The following is a 21,621-nucleotide window of genomic DNA, read 5'->3' as shown; positions in this document are numbered from 1 at the left end:
GCGCCATTTAAGTCTTTACAGGTACTGCGGGTAGATCGTTACCACATGTGACAAAAAGACTAAATCGGAACGCCATGGAGCCCATGATTAGTGCTGCTTTCTTTAAGCAGAGGTTGCAAGATTGAATACTAAGTGCTCGAATACGTTCTCGAGAGCAAGCCCTCCTGCTAAACCTTGCGCTCTTCCTGGCCTCTCTCAGGTTCCTGTACTTCTCTTCAGCAAGTCGGCAACCTCACATCTGCTGTGGCTATTGTTCTCAGAGGAAAGGGAGAGGTGCAGCTAGAAAGTTGCCTTGGGTTCTTTCCTTCTTTTGAAGTGGAGCGGAGAGAGGGCCAAATTCAATCTGTATTTCCCACTTTCCCATATGCCTTCGGTTCAGCCAATCAAAAGCATTGATGTCAGAACCTCGCTACTTTTCTTTCGGCAATACCCACCGCATGGAGCAAAAACTTGGAATTAACAACCTCTCTTCAGCATCCTTTCCCATTTTGTTCAATCATACAAAATTTAATCAACCACACACCCATATTTCCAGCAAAATTGCTTTTTATCAAAATGCACATATGTTTTTCTACTAAATGAGGAGTATGAAAATCATACTTCATTAAAATGGTAATAAACTTTGCTTTAAGCTGCTAGCAAGCACCTAAGCGCGTTCTGCATTGCTGATATCTGTTTAGAAAATCTTTGTAATACATTTCCTATTCATTAGTTGTTTATATATTTTGTTTGGTGTATCAACTTTCACGATTTGCTGGATCGTGGCCAAAGTTCAGCAAGATCTTTGGTTCAAAAAGACAAATTTAAAAGACAATATCAGATTGCTTTAAAATACCCTTTTTCATATATGTTACTGATTTAATGTTGTTTCAACTGATCCCCTTAGTCAAGCCAATAGCGCTTGACTCAGGCGTAATTATTTGCTATAAGCATTTGAGGCTATGCAACAACTATTTTAGTCCTAAATTGCGTCAATTTTTCTATCCTACAGAGGTCTCATTTCCAACTCCACGGTACTAATCTTTCTCTTTTAAATAAGTTCTAATCAAATAAAAGTTGTCCCGGAGACCGTATTTTTTAACTTAGCTGTTTCAACTGCATCAAATACTTTCGCTAAACCTGACAACGTACGATGTCCCTTCACGATTCTGCTTCAATCGACCACAGGTTCTTCAAAGTTTCAACAACTGATTACAGTGTCATTAGAGCTAATAATTAGAACTAATATCTGAGCTAAGATGTGTTTCAAGATGAGAAAAAAACAAGGCAAATTTTTAACATGGCAAATTTAACCGCAATGTACAAACATTTTGTCTTCTCCCTCATTAATAGTACCGAATAATTAAGTCAAGATAATATCTCCCTCAATAGCTCATACCCCCGTTACTTTCGACATAAAATTTTCTAGGGTGGAGAAACTACAAGAAAGCCAAAATCTGTTCCATGCGCTCATATTTTTCGCTGATATTAATAACTGGATCATGGTACCACATCCACATATACCACAAGAGCTCACCTGTCCTAGATCCATAGTCTCGAATATAAGTGTCATGCTCTCTGTCATCTGGACGATCTCCCCACTCATCAGACACAGTTTCTTGTTGTCGTCCAGAACTGTGTTCAGGTTCTCAATCCACAGGGAGTCTATGGGTCCGTCGAACACTATCCACTTGCGGTTGGGCTTGGGGGAGGTGGCGTAGTCACGGAACACTTTCCCAAGTACCCCTTCGCGCCACTGGGGAAAGGGGGAAAATTGAAGTTTCTTTATATTCGTTATTGCGCCCAAAAATTTGCAGTTCAGGAAAATTGAGAACGTAGAGCAGGCAAAAGTTATAAGGTTCTCCCTTTTTCACAACTTGTAGCGCGAATGAAATTAGCGTGCTCATTTGCCAAGAACTATAATTGCAGTTCAGTGAATTTCAGTCGTTAGCAATTCTGCTCATTAATCTCCTTTTACATTCAATGCAAACAGCAGACAATTTTTACAGGATTTCTCTTCCTATGGTGATCCCAAGGGGTACAAAAATAAAAATTCGGGCTAAAATTTCGGATTGGAAAAATAAGAACTAACGCGAAGAAAACGCAGGTCGTACCAAATTGGAATTCTATCTTACCTTTGACTGCTCGTAGTATCCAGTCTAAAACAAAAACCAATAAGCAAGCCCTTAAAAGTAAAGAAGACTGCATATTTAATTTTTTAAATTGTAAGTTGCTTAATAATTATTAATTATGCAAAATAATTAAAAGCGCGTGATAAGCATGTGTGGTGGGGTGAAAACGGTTACATGACAATTTACCCAATTCCATTTTACCCAATGCCATTTTACCCTACGCCATTTTACCCAACCTGCCATTTTACCCAATGCCATTTTACCCAATGCCATTTTACCCAATACCAACTTACCCAATGCTCTTTGATCTTTTCGTTCAATTATCCGATTACAAATTAGCAGTCGCTATTAGAAGGATGATTTAAAATATTTGTGGACAATATAATCCCATGTTTGGTTGTGATAGTTTCATATCAAGTCCCACAGGCCATTTAGTTATATAATCGGCTATTCCCATGTTCAGTTGTGATAGTTTCATATCAAGTCCCACAGGCCATTTAGTTATATAATCGGCTATTCCCATGTTCGGTTGTGATAGTTTCATATCAAGTCCCACAGGCCATTTAGTTATATAATCGGCTATTCCCATGTTCGGTTGTGATAGTTTCATATCAAGTCCCACAGGCCGTTTAGTTATATAATCGGCTATTCCCATATTCAGTTGTGATAGTTTCATATCAAGTCCCACAGGCCATTTAGTTATATAATCGGCTATTCCCATGTTCGGTTGTGATAGTTTCATATCAAGTCCCACAGGCCATTTAGTTATATAATCGGCTATTCCCATGTTCGGTTGTGATAGTTTCATATCAAGACCCACAGGCCATTTAGTTATATAATCGGCTATTCCCATGTTCGGTTGTGATAGTTTCATATCAAGTCCCACAGGCCATTTAGTTATATAATCGGCTATTCCCATGTTCAGTTGTGATAGTTTCATATCAAGTCCCACAGGCCGTTTAGTTATATAATCGGCTATTCCCATGTTCGGTTGTGATAGTTTCATATCAAGTCCCACAGGCCATTTAGTTATATAATCGGTTATTCCCATTTTCGGTTGTGATAGTTTCATATCAAGACCCACAGGCCATTTAGTTATATAATCGGCTATTCCCATGTTCGGTTGTGATAGTTTCATATCAAGTCCCACAGGCCATTTAGTTATATAATCGGCTATTCCCATGTTCAGTTGTGATAGTTTCATATCAAGTCCCACAGGCCATTTAGTTATATAATCGGCTATTCTCATGTTCGGTTGTGATAGTTTCATATCAAGTCTCACGAGCCATCTAGTTATATAATCGGCTATTCCCATGTTCGGTTGTGATAGTTTCATATCAAGTCCCACGGGCCATTTATTTTATGGTCGGCTAAATAGTCGTTCGGGTTAATTTAGCAATGGGATAAATTGGGTAAGTTGGCATTGGGTAAGATGGCATTGGGTATAATGGAACTGGGTAAATTGTCCTGACACCGGTGAAAACATATATCGTGAACAAGGTGTAGTGATAAAAGTGTTAGCGGTCAGTAGATTCAAAAACAGAAGTGAGGAAATTTCTTTTAAACTCACAAACATCAAGAAATTCAAAAAGCGCTAGGATCTTTTCCGTTTGTGCCCCCCCCCAGCTTAGTGGGCGCATATTATTTGCACCCCCAGACGCACGTGCAATATTTTTACATAGTGATTTACTATGTAATGGCACGTGCTCTGTAACTGGGGGCGCATAACGTACTGGGGGGGGGGGGCACAAACGGAAAAGATCCAAGCGCTATTATAACTACGACAAAAGTCTCGCGTTTATTGAACAAAAGTGGTGACAATTTTCCTCTTTTTACTTTTATGTAGATCACTTACGGCATTAGTCTGTTTCTATAAAAATGAATAACAGGTCAGTAAGGAAAGTGGTATTATAAATAAAACGCAGGACTTGTTTTATTCTGAACTATTTGTCCAGAAAAAGGACTTTTTGCTAGACTACATGCAGAGATTATGTAATATCAGCTAATTGAAAGAACCGTTAAAAGAAAAAGTTCCAAGTCAGCTGATTATCTGCACGAAAAATTTCATTGTATTACCTGTATTAAACTGGACTAAATTACAAACGAAAAGATCAGTTAATAGAAATTTTCTTTTTTGCAATAACTAATAAAAAAGAATAGCAATGATTTCGTCTGGCTTCGTAGAAAATACACTATGGTACCAAAAAGCTACGTACACCAGAAAATTTTTTAAAAAGCAATACAAGCATCAAATAATATAACATTTCGAGTTCAAATTTGTTCTCTAATAACGCGTAATAACACTTTTAGCTTTTTAACGTCTAGTAGACGGTTTGTATAGTTTTCATACATGTTTCTCACGGCGTCTGCGTCAATTTCATTCCAAATTTCATACACTTTTTCTTCAAAATTTTCCCAAAAAACTGTCTGTTTTCCTAATCGCTGCTTCACAATCGCCCAAAAAGTTTCAAAAAGATTCAGATCTGGACTGCATGCCAGCCCTTCCAGTGCCGTCCACTCATTTTTCTTGGAAAAAAATGACAATAATGTTCGATTTAGGCACAGGAGCATTATGTCCAGGAAATGCATTTTTTCTTTGTAAATATTCAAAAACTCCAAAAAACCTGCAGCGTCAAGCTTGTTTGGAAACAAAAAGAACATCTTCCGTCCATCTGATTGTTTGCATCCCAAAACATAAGTGATAGTTTGTCCGAACTCAGACTTTGGGTTTTTCATCGGGAAATCTCGTTCCATTTCTTCGCAAAATTTCCGCTGCCACCTCGGTAACAGCGGGGGGGGGGGGGGGGGGGGTGGAAGAGCGGTTTTTGGCTGCATGGATCCCTAACGGCATGAACGAGGTGCAGGGTTGGGGATTGGGGGTAAAGTAAAAGGGGGCTCATGTGTGGGGGTGTCGTGGGGTTGTCAACCCATAAAAACCGCCATTCACATCATAAGTATGAGTCTCCAAAACAAGTTCTTTGAAACGCATAATTGGAGAAAAGTGCACTGAAAGGTTTTAAGAGCACTTAATGCCCGTTGGGCGCTACCTGTTTATCGAAGCTACCTGTTTATTGAGGACGAAAAGTCAAATGCGTCAGACGAAAAATGGGTCCAGCGAAAAATCGCATGAAGAAAGACCAACATGACTAATATAATATTGCTACAAAATTAGTTTCAGAGCAATTAAAAATGGTCTTAAAGTTTATAATCTATTTACTACTCAGACTTAATTTTGGGGTATGAGTAATTTTCAGACTATATACAGGATGACTTTACTCTGGGCAACCTCAATATAAACTTAAAGAAAAACTTAACGAATAAAGAAACTTAGAGTATTCTGTAGACGCAATGTTTCAGAACTGAATTAAGTTTCTAAGCTTGAAATGCATGGTTCAGCACTGAAATGCTCTGAGTCTAAAGTCCGGGACTCAAGTCCTGTGAATCGCATAATTGAAGACTAGTGTGCTGAAAAGCTCTAAGAGCACTTAATGCCCATTGTTTGCTACCTGTTAATCCCGTTTTTGAGGAATGAGTCAAATGGGTTAGAAGAAACATCGGTCAAGCGCAAAATCGCATAAAAAAGACCGCCAAGACTAATAAAATCGCTACCTCTGTTGTTTGAGAGCAATTAACAATATTACAACTCTTAGAAATCTTAGGAGTTGGAAAACCTAAAATCAGTAGATTCGAAAACAGTTTCGTGAAATAATTTTGATTAATTTCCATTGAACAGTTTATAAAAATAGTGTTGTATTAAGAGTCAATGTCTGCGGAAACTGTCAAAATTCGGATTGTTGCTTATGGTGAAAAATCCCGCACTCAGAAAACAGTCTAATGGCAAGACATTTAAATTCATTTATTTTGAAATATTTTTTTTTCATTTTCGCAATTTTCTATTTCTTGATTTTTGCTGTCATTAAATTGTCTGTGATTTGTCTGTGATTAAATTGTAAGTCAATCACATTTGCATTCATCAGCATAAATGGCAAAAAATCAAGGAAAACAATTAAAGTTCATTTTTTTGAAAACACGGGTTTTTAATTCTTTAGCCTTCTTCAGAAATAAGAAAACTGATTTTGTCACGTCTAAATATGATGCAATGCAGGAACACCTTCCAATATTGGGCAAAGACTCCTTTTTCGCATATTTTCTACCATTAAAAGAGTTAAAAATTTGAAAAAAAATAATTTGTTGACCTCTGTTTTGTGTTTCTGTCTCTTCAAACGTTTTTCGAATTAGATAACTTCCAAAATCGAACAAAAACTTCGAGAAAAAAACTAAAAGGGCCGAATTTCACTTTTTTATCACAAAATTTTAAAATAATGTAGACAGTTGTAGGTAGAATAACTTAGTCATTTAAAAATATAATTCTCAAGAACTGTAACATATTTTGATTATATATTGTAGGAAACACGCGAGAATTCGCAGTATTTTTGCAATTATCAAAATCGTTTTCCAAAATTTATCTGAGGTCCCTTCTGCATTTAAACTTTTTTGTAAGTATAAAATTTGCCACCTTCTAAGAACATCTGTGGAAGCCGTACGAGAAGTTGTAAAAATAGAAAAAAAAATGTAAAAATAGAAAGAAAGAGAAGAACGCGCATAAGTGGAGTCAGAACATTTTAAACTAACGCACGGAAACAAACCTTGTTGCTCCGTGGCACTTAGTTACTGATCCTTAATGTAAGAGATTCGAATAGGTACCAGTTCTATTAGGAAATTTTTCCATTTTCATGAATAATATTTTTGCGTCCAGTATAAGTTACCCTGAAAACAAGATGCAGTTTTTTGAATATTGTATCCTATACTTATATCTAAGCTATACTCACATCCTGTGTTGAACTATCAAATGCACCATACAATTGAGCTACAGTGATGGCTTTTGGGTTAATGGTAGAGAACACGACACCCTGTTCGTGAAACGATGACGATGCCGAACTGGAATTGTCAACTGCATCCTGGGCGATTAGATTCAAAGTCTCAGCCAGGGCTCGGAGGATTGATGTTTTGCTTCCGTAAGGTTCACCAACCAACATGAAGCTAAAAAAATTTTTGCGAATGAACAAAAATTGTTTACAGCAGTGGCCATAAAAGTGGATTTATGAAAAAAGGGAGTCTGACTTTGACATGCCGACCTATACTAAAACAAAGCTCTTGAGATACCAGAATACAAAACTGATTTGACGCTAGACAATCGAGCTATGGTGAATAAGGACTATTATAATGAGGCACTCGCGTCCAGATAAAGAGATTCATAAGTAGCCACAGCAACGTATAAGAATGGAACCAATTTTTACTGCTAAGCTATATAAGCTGCTACGGAAATAGCCACGAACTTTGGTTGCGAGTATAAAGTTGTGCCAGACAGTCTCAAGTTCTATTTTAGAACCACCTCTTCATTTGGTGCTCGGAAGAAACTTCTTCGGAGCAGAATTTCATGATTAATTTTGATTAATTTCTTATTCCACTGATTTTTCAAAACGACTTGGAAGTATATTTACCCGTGTCGAACCAGCATCATTTCATACGTCTGTGAAACTTTCTCTTTGAAAGCTTCAGTCAGCTCCAAGTTCATTTTGGCACACGCCACCCCCACCCACTGGAAGAAGAAGTCATAATATGAGGGCTTCATGGCCTCAATGCCAGGGAAAAGATCTCTGAGAATTCCTTCGAATAGAGGCACGTCCTGGGCAAGGAACTTGGGAAGGTTCACGTCGCGAACAGAACGCAGGACCTTAATCAGAGAAACTATTGAAGTAAATTATGCAGAGGTTGGAACATGAATTAGTTTCTAAATTACAGGCATACTTAAATACAAAACTGTTGCGACTGTTAATGAAATAACACGATCATCAAAACTGTCCGATGATACTATCAAACTACCCAACTATCCAATAAATCAACTATAATTAATAAATTAAATACCCAATAGCTCAGCTATCAAACTATATATTGATAGATTAAAACTGACAAAAATCGGAAAACGAAATTTCCTAAGCTTATAAATTAAGCCTTGTTTCAATCCATTAAAAACTCGATCCGTCGAAAATCAGCGGTCCAATATATACACTTATTGAAGGTTTTATATTGGGAATTGAATTGAATTTTGTTGGACGATTAGTTACACAAAAAAGACGCCGAATGTGAAAGATAAAATACAAAAGTTACACCAACAAGGACAAACCAATGAGAACATTTCTCTTCAAGTGGTGGCCCAATTGTGGTATTTCTTTTGACTGTCAAACCAAAATGGTCTTGTGGCAACTGCTTAACAGTTTGGAGATGTTAATGCTGCAGTGCTCAACCGATCATATTCCCTATAAAAGATTCTTGCACCATTCCGCGGATCACTTTAATAACTAACTTAGCAAGAATTCCACCAGTAAACAGTTCATTATGAATTTGAACGGCAACCAGGCAACCACAGAACAATTATGAATCTAGTGTCACTTTCAAGAAATTATATACGACTTTATGGGATTTTCAAGAAAATTTCATAATGGTCAATCCCGGTTCTTATAGCTATTTTGCTGAAAAAAGCGCCTTTTCTCCAAACTGAAATTTACCAAAACATCTTCAGAGTCCTTGGTCAATTTGAGTTTGAAGTTCCTGGCCGCAACTAGCACTGCCTTGACAGCCCTCATTCCGTAGTCATAATGAGGCTGACTTGACAACTGTTCCGAGCATAGTCTGTATGTCATCACTATCTTGCGAGAGAGGTTGCGTGCGTCCAGGAACCCAGACGAGTAGAGAGAGATCTCTCCGATCAAAGCATAGTCTGGCACCATCATAGCAACAGTTCGAAACAGAACCTACAATGTCGAAGAATTTATGCACATTTTTATCCGATTTCAAACTGTTTTTGAACAAAAAAATTCTTTTATATTACTTGAATAAATCTTGAGAGTCAAAAGTACTAATCACATTTAGATTTTTTGCACATTTTTTAATATTATGATTAGAGGTTCTGTGCTCTGTTAAACATAAAAAATACCCGTAAGGATTTTATATCAACAGCTGTTTTAATATGTTAATTCAACATAAACGTTACTATTGAGAAAGTAAACTAAGCCGGCAGATTGCCGGGAAATAGCCGCCGTTGACGCGCGTGATGAACATCAGGATTGAAACAGAAAAATAAAAAAAGAACAGAAAAATTGACCGAATTTTTTCTGTTTTTTTTTCAGTGCCAAAAAGTGTTCTAATTTGACGTGCAGTTTCAGTTGGATTCTAACACTATACTTAATCAGCTTCAAAACTGAAAGCTAACAAAATCAATACCAATGTCAGCTAGCAGACACTCTAATGAACTTTGTTAACCTAATTCTCAATGAATTTATGAACGGGTTTTATCGGTTTATCCCGTCTCTTTTTGATTTGGATCTTTTGACTTTGACAGTATTCACCACATTGCGTAAATGGATACGTGATAAAATTTAAAATCTATTTAGTTGAAACAGTGAGAGAAGTAGGTCAGAAGCTACGCGTGAAAATTGTGACTTATGTAATGCGAAAAACGTGATCAAAAGGTAAAGCGAATTAAAAAATTAAGTCCTGTTGTACAATTCAAAGAATTTTCATTAACTAGACAAAAAGTAGACCAAGAACGGACTATAAGTGAATTGAGAAAACCACTTCCAAAAATCTGATTAAAAAATTTGAAAAAAAATGAAAATCATTGTCAAAATGCCGCATGTGAACAAAAAACTACTAGCGAGATAGACAAAATTGGTTCAAAGAAAAAACTAGGCCTAGAATGAACTATGAATGGATTGCAAAAACTATTTAGAACAAAACCGATCCAAAAATCGAAAAAACAGTAAAAATCCAAGTAAAATTGCCGCATGTGAACAAAAAAACTACTAGCGAGAAAGCGAATTTTTGTTCAAACACTGATTTCTCACTCTACTTTAAAATTAGAGCACAAAATTGCACGCCACAAAACCACTCGCTTTTTCGCTCCACTTCCTGTTTCGGCGTGACCAAAATCACTACTCCAATTTGACTTCAAAAATCCTGAAAATGTGTTGACAGATCTTAAAAAAAGGACAGCGTCCAATACAATTCAAATTCTTAAATTCTTTGAATTGTAAAAAGGAAAGCGGTTAAATAATAGCCGTTAAGAGGCTGACGGCGGCTAATAAACAAAAGATATAACTACAAATAACCAGGAATTAATTCACAAAAGTCAGAGGGCTGCATGTGAGCAGAAAACCACAATCCAGCAAACAATTTTTCGTTCAGAAATCATTTTCTCACTGTAACCTAAAATTTGAGTGAAAAACTTTTACGCCAAGATAACTCTTATTTTTGCTCCACTAAACAAAAAACTAGATCTAGAATGGACTATGAGTTAACTCGGAGAAACATTTCTACAAAAATTATAAAAAAAGAAAATGTCAAAATGAACAAAAAACCACTAGCTAGAAAAGGAAATTTGGAAAAGAAAAAATTAGGCCTAGAATGAACTATGAATGGACTGGGAAAACCTTTTGGAAAAAAATTCGATACATGTGAACAAAAAACCACTAGCAAGAAAGCAAATAAATTTTTGCTCAAACACCGTTTTCTCATTCTAATTTAAAATGATAGTAAAAATTTCACATCGCGAAACCACTTGGTTTTTTGCTCCACTTCCTGTTTCGGCGTGACCAAAAACGTAACTCCAATTTGACTTCAAAAATCATGAAAATGTGTTGACAGATCTTAAAAACATAGCAGGACAACTCCTGACGTACAATTCAAAGAATTTTCATTGACTAAACAGAAAAAATAGACCTAGAATGGACAATGAGTGAATTGAGAAAACCATTTTAAAAAAAATCAGATAAAAAAATAAGAAAAAAAAACAGAAAATCAATTTCAAAATGCCGCATGTGAACAAAAAAACCACTAGCGAGAAAGGACACTTATATTCAAACAAAAAACTAGACCAGGAACGGACTACGAATGGATTGGGAAAACCATTTAGAAAAAAATGCCATCCAAAAAATCGAAAAAACTGTAAAAATCAAACTGAAATTGCCGCATGTGAACAAAAAACCGAAAAGCAAAAAAGCGAATTTTTGTTCGAACCCCGTTTTCTCATTCTACTTTAAATTTAGAGCGAAAAAATTTCACGCCGCAAAACCACTCGCTTTTTCGCTCCACTTCCTGCTTCGGCGTGACCAAAATCACTACTCCAATTTCACTTCAAAAATCATGAAAATGTGTGAACAGACCTTAAAAAAAACATAGCCCGAAGAAATTCCGGAAACGACTCGAAGTGAAAATCCATTTTAACGCCATCCGACTATTCATCAAACAAAACGTGCCTTCACTAATTTATGATTATCTTGAAATAAAACCATGAAACAAAAAAGTAAAGACAATAAAATCAAATCTGTTAAAATATGATAAAAAATCTAATCAAACTTTGTTATAAATTGAGATCCCGAAAAAACTATCCCTGCCACAATAACTTCATCAAAACAACTATTTCTTACTAAACCACTTATAAGAATTTTGAAAAAAATACTTCAGGCTAAATTAAGAAAAGAAAGCTCTTAAAAACAACTTTCACTGAAAAACTGGAAAAGTTTATCAAATTTTTTAAAATTTCAAAAGCATATAAATCCAAAGAAAAATTCCCATCGGCCAATAGGGTATCCAGATGCTCGCAAAACATTAGGCAAGTCATAATAGGCTAAGAAACTTAGCTAAAAACAGAAAAAAAACGATAAACTGCAAAAAATCAAGAAAAATAGTTCCAATTTTCGCCAATTTTTTGTCATATTTCTCAACAAAAAAACTGATTCCTACCCACAAAACTGTAACCAAATGTTATCATAAATTTGCTCAAGTAGAAGTGGCTTCTTCAATATCCATTTGAGCCAGTAACACAAAATAATCGTCAAAAAACGCAAAAATTAGCCCGGAAATCATCAAAATACATTAAAAACCTCCGAATTATCATAAAATTCACATGAATTTCCAAAAACCTTCAAAGCACTACCGAAACCAGCCTAAAATTAAAACAAAATCATAACCAAACCTCTTAACCAAAATTAATGAAAAAAAAACTGCTTTAAAATGCCGCACGTGAACAAAAAAAAATGCGCTCGCTTAGAGAAAATTTTTTCACACATCAATTTCTCGCTCTCTCAAAAACAGCGGTATGAACAAAAACCACTCTCTTTTCGCTCCGCTCTTCACTTTTGTTCAGCACCAAAATCAATCCAAATTTTTTCACGCGTTTCATTTCCCGCTTCAAAAATCTCTCCAATAAAATTGATTAAAAAAAAGGACTTCTCCAATACTCCTCTTCGAGTCGTAAAAAGACAGCGCCCCAATACAATTCAAATTCTTTGAATTGTAAAAATTCTTTGAATTGTAAAAAGACAGCGCCCCAATACAATTGTACAATAAAACTCTGTGAATTGTAAAAAGGAAAGCGCCTAAATAATAGCCGTTGAGAGGCTGATGGCGGCTATTAATGAGTTTGTTATATTTGATTGCAAGTTTGCTAACAAAACAGATCACTGCTCCACGTTGTTAATGACTTCAATTTTTAGCCAAGAAAGGACTTCAAGCTCAAACTTACTGATAATCAAAAGTGTAATGAGATCCAGGTATAATCAACTGATAGACGCTTTCATTAAAATCTCTACCTTCAGATTGTCTGGCAGCTCTGACCTGCCCTGGTAGCCAGGATTCATGGTAATTGCAACGAAACAACTCTTGGCCAATTCCAATCGAGCACCCTCGAACTCGAAGAACACAGTCCCAGCCTTAAAAAAACAGTTATATCACCTTAAGAGCTAAACAGTGCGACCAATTACTTTCGAGAAATGCATCAGAAATCACACAGATGCTTTAAAGTTCCAACGATTCTGGGAAAAATATGAAAAGCATCAACAGGTCGTGTTGTGGGTTGGGGGGGGGGTAAAGTCAAATGATAACGTACCTGGAGAGCCCTTTGTATGACTAATATTTGTTGAGCGACAACAGACAAAACCTCCACCTCAATCCTGTTGAACTCGTCAAAACAAGCCCAGCACCCACTCGATGCCAGACCCTTGAAGAACTGGAAACAAAGAGGAAACCTTTAAAAATCAAAACAAATTTTTCCTAATCAGTGCATCTTCTCCCAAATTTAAGTTCGCAATAATCCCTACTAAGTTGATTGTTAACAACTGTGTCGAAACAATGCAGAAAAAGCCTATTTTAATGACAGGGCGCAAAAATATGAAACCGCCAGCTGCATTAATTCCACATCAAAATTATTAAATAAAATGCCTACAATTCATTTTTAATTTTATGGCGAGAATGATTATTTTAATTTTGATAAATATGTTCCCACCTTTCCCATAGCGAGATAATCCAATCCATCGGAACAGTTGAACACTATGCACTGCAGTGCCAGAGCCTTTGCCAAATCTTTTGTCGTCTCTGTCTTCCCAGTACCTGCCGGACCCTCGGGAGCCCCACCCAACTTCAGGTGCAGCGCGCCAATTAGGGTGCGGTAACATCTGAAACAATTGTTTTGGGGTTAAAAGGTTAGTTAATTTGTTAACCATACCAACTAGATATTGCCAAGATTGTCATTTTTCCGGGTATAAACACCATTTCTTTTCTTACCTGTCGGTAAGAGGCGTGATTACAAGTCGAGTGGTGTTCCCCAAGTACTCATTTCCATAAGGCACGGTGGCATTGATCAGCCTCACCACTGTAGTTCCTCCAGGTGGACTCGGATTGCCACTTCCACCTCCAGTTCCACCTCCTATTCCGCCTCCTCCACTATTGTCACCTCTACTCTTTTCCTCCTCCAAGTAGTACCTCAATTGTGCAAGCCATTGAAAGTCACGCTCAGAGCAGACACCTAATTTCAGTTTGTCTCCTTAATAATTGCTTGTGTTGTCAATTCCCATTATAAATACGGTTCTATACAGTTTACATTGAAAATTTAATTTCGTGGTAACTGACACTCAATCACATTTGATAACTCATAATTAGTTCACTCCCATTATTAAATTGTTCAACAATAAATAGCTCAATTTCGCAAAAATGAAACACTATCACCACCTGGATTGAAAAGAATATTGAATATAATAAATAGCATAGTCCTAACTGGCTTAGGAAAAGACCACTCAGACAACAGTGATTGCGAAAATTTAAAATTTGATTGAGTACAATCCAAACATTTTAGTCGTTCAAGATTTGAAAAGCGTGATTTTTATTATGTAGGATCTTATAAGATATTACAGAATAAAAATTCCGCGTATCAGATCTGACATGACAAACAAAACCGACTAACGTAAGGCTCTCAAACGACTAACTAGAGCTCGAATCTATTGCAGCCTGCACCAGTCTGGATAGGATAGTACTAAATTCACTAGTTGTGCTTCCAATGGGGCCGAAAGAGGTTATTATATACCACTATAAAACTAAAAAAATTAAAATAAAAATACACCAATTTATGCGCACTTTTCATTTCAATTTTGGAAGTGAACTGCCGTCACTGAGTTTGGCTACTGACACTTGAGATCAGGCAAAACGAAAAACTCAAGGGCGTAAAAATCACTCAAAAAACCAAAACGGTCAAGCAAAAATAATGAATAAAAAAAGAGGGATCAATTCTTTTTCGGAACCAACTGTTGCCATTTTTGCTGTGTTCTTTAGCAGGTTACTATGCTAAAAGTAGCACGTGTTCTGAGGGCTTAAAAGTTATATGCCCACTAAGCTCGGGGGCTAAAGCAAAATAGACCTAAAAAGACAAAGTCGTATACAATAATTGCCTCAAATTTCGTTCGAGAGCAATTAAAAATTCTTGCAAGTTAAATTCTGATCTTGTCAGATCTAATAAGACCACTTATAAGATAAAAATTTCTCGTTTAAGACCAAAGTTTGTTCGTTTGAGAACTGATATGATCATAAATCCTCCTACTGAATTAAGACAATCATACAAGATCTATTAAGACGCCTTTTTATATGGCTGAAGCTTAAATTAAGTTTTTGTCACTTCTTGGGTTTCGTGTTTTGAATCTGGTAACTTTTGTGGCCGAGGAAATCTAGTCTACAAATATAACCAACAAAAACCTCTTGAGTAATTTTTGCGAACATTAAACGTTATAACTTTGACTTTTGCAGTTGATGACCAGTTTTTGTATCTGCTGTCACACTAGATAGCGTGCCTGTCTGCGTTTTACCAAAACCCGTCTGCGTTCTGTCAAACAATTGGTTTATCCTGATCTGATAAAACGGCAATTTCATTGTGAAAGATCTGACGAGGAAATTTTTTTCGAGGAAAAAGATCTGACGAGGAAAAATATCTGATAAGAATTCTTAAATTCTTAACAAACTTGATTAAAAAAGTTCGATTAAAAAGAGATCTTATTATAAGTTATGATATAAACAGAATTTTATCCTAAGAGATCTGATAAAATTAAGTTGTATGGCTTAAGACCAGATTATTGTGTGATCGATCTAATAAGAAAATGCAGTTACAATAAATAAGTATCTTATGAGTCAACTTTGTATGAAATTTCTAACATACACAATAAATACTTTCCAGATATTTCAGACATACATCTTAATGCTTCCTTTTAAATTCCAGAGTCTTTAATTTAATGTATCATCAGTCTTTCCGCGGCGGTATATTTCCAAGACCCCGTTCTAACACATCTGCCCTCTCAATCATGTGTCATGCTTGAGAAAATAGGTCCAAGAACTCACAATTTCCGTTCGATCCTAAAATTGGCGACAGGGGCAAACCCGGGTCGACCTTTCTCAGCAACAATATCCAAGAACCATATATAGTTCCATACAGGCCATACAAAATGTTCCTTGCATGATCTTGCCATGATTGCCAAAGTTTAAATTTTGATTGTTCTCATCTTTAACATATTGAAAAAGCGTAACTACTCGGCAAAAAGTTCCAAGAATCCCCCGGGTTTCTTGTTTCGTATTTGCACCCAGGTCTAGGTACTTAAGCTCGACACAATGTTTGCAAACAATTTCGAGTTAAAGTCTTTTCATGGGTCCATCATTGGTCTTTTCTTAAGTCTGCTTTTTTGCGATTAAAATTGTCCGTGCAATATTGTATATAATGTAGTCAGCAACTACGCTCCTTCATTTTTACGATTCAGAAGAACCACTAATCCCTCAAAAACCTGCATTATGTTTTAAAAAAGATATTTCACAATTTTGTATGGGAAACTGAATAACGCCGAAATGTTGTAATGGCTAATGGGTCTGGGACCAATACACTTAAGCTAGCTGGTTTCATTGAATCAATTACTGTGGTAATTTACTCGAGCTTCCATAACTCTATCTTAAGATTTGACGAAGATATTAGGGCTTTTCTAACTGTTTCTTAAGTTGGGCTGCTCTCGTGCAAAGCTATTTAGTCTCGCTCCGGCTCTGCTTCTGTTGTATGTACAGAAGCAGAAAAAAAGAGAAAAATTTGGTTTTTGAAAAAAACAGACTTATGAAAAGACTACTGGTGGACCCATGAAAAGACATTAGCTCGACTTTAACTAGGAAGCTCGACCGTGTAATTATAGTCAATATTGCCCCCCCCCCCACTAGACTTTTAAAGTCTTTTCATAAGTCGAGGCCTAGGCCTGGGCAACTTAAAAAACTTAGTACTGAAATACGCAATTAGTTTTTGTACAATTTCTAATCTTCTTTAGTACCTTTCTGTGCCAGTTCCCTGACAATGTCTCTGGCATGGACTTCGATGGTGACAAGAGATCCCAGGGTGATCCGCAAGGTCGCAGGCAAGTCTCCTCTGATCAGGTTCACCATCTCCCTCACCTGTTCTTCACATACCTCTGCGTATTTGGATAGGTTACCGCCAACCTATAGCATGAGACGAATCATTGTACTAACTAATTAGCTTTTTAGGCAAGTATGTATACTCGCACCTATCCCTATTTTCCTTAACAAATTTTGTTAAGTTAATTATGTATAAATGAAAGAAGACCTAATCGTTAATTAATGGCATAAAAGTTCCTCGGATTGATCGCAGATTTAATTGCTGACAAATACTTACAGCTATCTCTGCTCGCGAGAAGTTTTCGCATCCAAAAGATATCATACGAATTTAACAACCATTTTAGCAAAAAGCATGATGAACGCCAAATGAACTTCTTTGTGCGGAGTATGGTGACGAAATATTGATCCGAATTTTGAGCTATTAGTGTTCTTGTTCCTACCCACCTTGGTGGGGGAGGAACTATATACCCAAATGGGTTTTTTGTTCAGTCAATTTTTGCGGATCGACATATTCATCTGAAAGAGTTGTGAGTGGTATCATTAAAAAGTCCGTCCAGCGCAAAATATATAACTTTAAAGATTTTGAGGTTTTTTTCTGTGCATGGAATTATCGGATTTTGAAAATTCGATTTTTGACAATTTTGCAAAAAACTTTAAGGGTTGTCAAAAAAGTGTTAATGAATTTCATTTCAAAGACAAAACAATGTTGTTGAACAAATTTTTTCCATTAATTTGGCTAATTTTTCAAAACTTATTTTTCCCATAAAACGTGCACTTCTATAGCAAATTCCTTATAACGTATCCGGCAGAACAAACATAAAAACTGCTAAAAGGGCATTCTCAAACTCCAAAGTGGCTACGTTTACTTCTGCTTGATATGGGAAGAATATGAAATTAAATATTTGTTGGTAATTTTCCAATTCAACTCGCCAATTATCAAAAATTCGTCAATTATTTTGATATGTTTTTAGATGCAAATTATGTATTTCACCAACTTTTGCGACAATTACCTGTTTCAAAAGGACAGCAGCAATATTAGAGCTAGCTTTCATTCAATAAAGGATTGCGTTGTATCGGTCTCTGTTTTTTTAGTTCTTTGTTTTTTAATTTTTTTCGTTTTTCTTTTCTTTTAAGTTAATCACCGGAATGCTATTACACCTAAATGATTTCTTGTTATTGCTCAATTACGGAAAAAAAAATTTTGGTGTCAAATGAAGCGTGTGAAAAACTCATTAAGAAGCTCAAAATGTTTATGGCTTTAACAATTTTACTGCGTAAAATATTGTTGCCTTAATTTTTTAATTTGTGTTTTTTATTTGTTCTTTTTTCGTAGTCCTAAGACTTAGGTCCTCGCTAATGATATTTCAAATTGGTGTCCTATGGAGCTAAGAGTAAATCACTTTAGTCTTCTTAGTTGAAAGCTTTTTGTTTTTATGATTTTCAAAAATATTTGATTTCAAAAAAAATATCGAACGTTTTGCCATGTTTCTATCTTTTTTCAGTCAACTTCTAGCTCAGCACCCGATTATAGAGTTGCAGTGATTTAAAAATTGGATTTCACTACCTGTAATATTAATAGAAAATGTTTCTTTTTGGGTTTGCGACTAAGAGTTTTTTTTGTTTTCGTACATTTGTCCAATTGTTAATTTTTGTACATTTGCCTTTCTTCATTTGTCACAATTTTACGTTAATTATTGAACAATAAGGGCAATGAAAGAAGGCGCAGTTGAGCACCTCAAGGAATTTTATTTACTTGGTTACGGTTTAAGGGGCTTCGATAGAGTTTTCTCGTAAAATTTAAGGTAACTTTTTTGTCTATATTTGTCGTTCCTTTTGTAAATGTATGATATGTTTTGGAAAATGACTGTGCATCGGCTTCCTATGGAGGTACAAATGGAGCTATTTAAGCTTTTAAGTCCATAGCTAATGGATTTCATGACCTTGTACTTGTTTGTTTTCAAAAAATATCAAGTTTCTAAAAATTTTTTTTAGCCTTTTTTGTACCTATTTCCCTAATTCCCTAATTCTGTTAATTTTTAGATTATGTTCTTCAAAGGCAGCTTGTATATTTTTTGTGAACTGAATTTAATTTTTCATAGAAAGCCGTTTTATGGTTAAAATATTGAATTTCAGGCTGACGATATCTACGAAAACGCTAGTAAATTTTTGTTATTCATAAACTTTTGCACACATTAGTCTATTTTTTGTTTTGTCACATTATCAAACTAAATACCGTGTTCATTGAATGCAGGCTTAATTGTGTATATGCAATTTAAGTTTAGTCAATATCTTAAAGTTGACCGGACATTGATTTTAAAAAAATTTTTATTGAAAATTTCGGTATGTACTTTCCTTTTATTAGTCGTAAGACATAGTCTCGACAATGAGAGCTATTAATGGCCTCTTCTGGAGTATAAACGATTTCAGTTTATAGCTAATGATTTTCTTGACTTTTTGTTTTTTACAAAAAAAATCGTTTTGCTTTATCTTTTCCTTTTTCGTTCTCTTTTTGTCTACATGTTTAATAGTCTCATTAGGGGCAACTTCCATATCTTGTTCACTGAGTCACAATTATTATTCTTCAATTTGTGATTCCTTTTATTCTTCAATTTGTTTTAATTTGATTCTAATGTAACACTGTTCAATGTTTTTTAAGAATATATATATATATATATATATATATATATATATATATACATATATATATATATATATATATATATATATATATACATATATATATATATAATATATATATATAAATATTGAATTTCAGGCTGACGATATCTACGAAAACGCTAGTAAATTTTTGTTATTCATAAACTTTTGCACACATTAGTTTATGTTTTGTTTTGTCACATTATCAAACTAAATACCGTGTTCATTGAATGCAGGCTTAATTGTGTATATGCAATTTAAGTTTAGTCAATATCTTAAAGTTGACCGGAAATTGATTTTAAGAAAATTTTTATTGAAAGTTTCGGTATGTACTTTCATTTTATTAGTCGTAAGACATAGTCTCGACAATGAGAGCTATTAATGGCCTCTTCTGGAGTATAAACGATTTCAGTTTATAGCTAATGATTTTCTTGACTTTTTGTTTTTTACAAAAAAATAATCGTTTTGCTTTATCTTTTCCTTTTTCGTTCTCTTTTTGTCTACATGTTTAATAGTCTCATTAGGGGCAACTTCCATATCTTGTTCACTGAGTCACAATTATTATTCTTCAATTTGTGATTCCTTTTATTCTTCAATTTGTTTTAATGTGATTCTAATGTAACACTGTTCAATGTTTTTTAAGAATATATATATATATATATATATGCATGTATATATATATATATATATATATATATATATATATATATATGTATATATATATACATATATATATATATATATATATATATATATATATATATATATGTATATATATATATATATGTATACATTGAATTTTGGTGTTAACTAATGTTCGATTTTGCTATTTGATTTTGTTTGTCTGGCCTCATAGTGTTGTTAATAACATATCTCGTCGGCTACCTGAAAGGGCTCAGTCTAATCAGGTTAATGGTTTCATTCTAAAGAAATTTTGCTATAAACTCTAACCATTAAACGAATTAGAGAAGGCGGTCTCAGGGGCCGATTAGATATGTCATTAACAACACTCTGAGACCAGACAAACAAAATCAAATAATAAAAACAAACATTAATAAAGACGACAACTCAAAGTATATTTTTCTTAAAAAACATTGATCGTTGTCAAATTAGAATTACATATAAACAAAATCAACTTATCAACAAAATCAAAATCAACGAAATTAACTTGTAACTCACTGAACAAGATATCGGAGTTACACCAAATGATACTAGTTAACAGCTGGAAAAAAGAGTACAAAAAAGGAGAAGATAAAGAAATAGGTGTATAAAAAAAAAAATCAAAAATTTTCAACAGAAGTCATTATATAGGTCCATTTATACTCCAGAAGAAGCCATTAAGACCTCTTTGTCCAGATTATGTTTACGACTGATAAAAGGAAAATATATAACGAAAACAATGAAAAATTCAATAGTGTTGTTAATGACATGTCTCATCGGCACCCTGAAACATCCTTGTCTAATTCTTTTAATGGTTTGGGTTTAGGAGCATTTTTTTTAAATCATACACCAATTATTTTCGAGACAGATGTAAATTTTTGAAAGTTTTCTATTTCGTCCTCTCTCGGAAGACGTTCAAATCACAAATGTGGATGAGCGGGGTCGGAACATTATGTGCAAACGGGCATTACCGATCCTCTATGTTTAGCGATTAATGATAGCAAAGGTTCAGAGGTCAGACATATGGATCTACTTGATAGGCTGCAAGATAGCTGACAAACTTTTGTAAAGCAATATGCCAGCAATAAACACCAGAGTAAGCACTTGAAGGAACGCCAATTATGCTAATATCATGTTGATGAATTGCCTCTGCCAGTCATATTTGGGTAGTTTTCTTTTCTCAACAAATAAAATACTTTTTTAACCACCTGGCTAAAGTTTACCCATCGAAAATAATAATTACATTCCAACGTTTTGTACAATAATTTAAATCGGGATTAGAGGCTGCGTTTTCAGCTAAACATAAATGTAAGTTCTGAAATAGCGAATGCTTCTGTCTATTGGTAGAAGTTTAAATTGCTGAAGCAGATGCTGTTTGTATTGTTTCGTTTACGTCGAGCATCTAGCAAGATAAGCATCCGGATCTTACATCTTG

The 21,621-nt window shown here is 35.0% G+C and overlaps 1 protein-coding gene across 3 annotated transcripts in view; it reads right to left on the bottom strand.

Annotated features, from left to right (window-relative positions):
* The window catches only part of LOC142337634 (dynein axonemal heavy chain 7-like), a 291,470-nt gene that overhangs the window by 209,831 nt on the left and 60,018 nt on the right, over nucleotides 1-21,621 (bottom strand). For all 3 annotated transcript variants that reach the window (XM_075387009.1, XM_075387011.1, XM_075387012.1), the window contains exons 15-24: nucleotides 16,787-16,952; nucleotides 13,731-13,971; nucleotides 13,453-13,621; nucleotides 13,057-13,176; nucleotides 12,761-12,880; nucleotides 8,678-8,923; nucleotides 7,613-7,845; nucleotides 6,941-7,151; nucleotides 2,115-2,138; nucleotides 1,517-1,735 (exon numbers count right to left, since the gene is read on the bottom strand). In XM_075387009.1, the coding sequence (XP_075243124.1) occupies nucleotides 1,517-1,735; nucleotides 2,115-2,138; nucleotides 6,941-7,151; nucleotides 7,613-7,845; nucleotides 8,678-8,923; nucleotides 12,761-12,880; nucleotides 13,057-13,176; nucleotides 13,453-13,621; nucleotides 13,731-13,971; nucleotides 16,787-16,952 (1,749 nt within the window). The remainder of the gene's footprint in view (nucleotides 1-1,516; nucleotides 1,736-2,114; nucleotides 2,139-6,940; nucleotides 7,152-7,612; nucleotides 7,846-8,677; nucleotides 8,924-12,760; nucleotides 12,881-13,056; nucleotides 13,177-13,452; nucleotides 13,622-13,730; nucleotides 13,972-16,786; nucleotides 16,953-21,621) is intronic.

The sequence above is a fragment of the Convolutriloba macropyga genome, chromosome 4 (genome assembly GCF_964194025.1).
Source record: "Convolutriloba macropyga chromosome 4, txConMacr16.3, whole genome shotgun sequence".
Taxonomy (NCBI): Eukaryota; Metazoa; Xenacoelomorpha; order Acoela; family Convolutidae; genus Convolutriloba; species Convolutriloba macropyga.
Note: the sequence above shows the minus strand (reverse complement) of the source record. Positions and strands in the feature narration are given on the sequence as shown.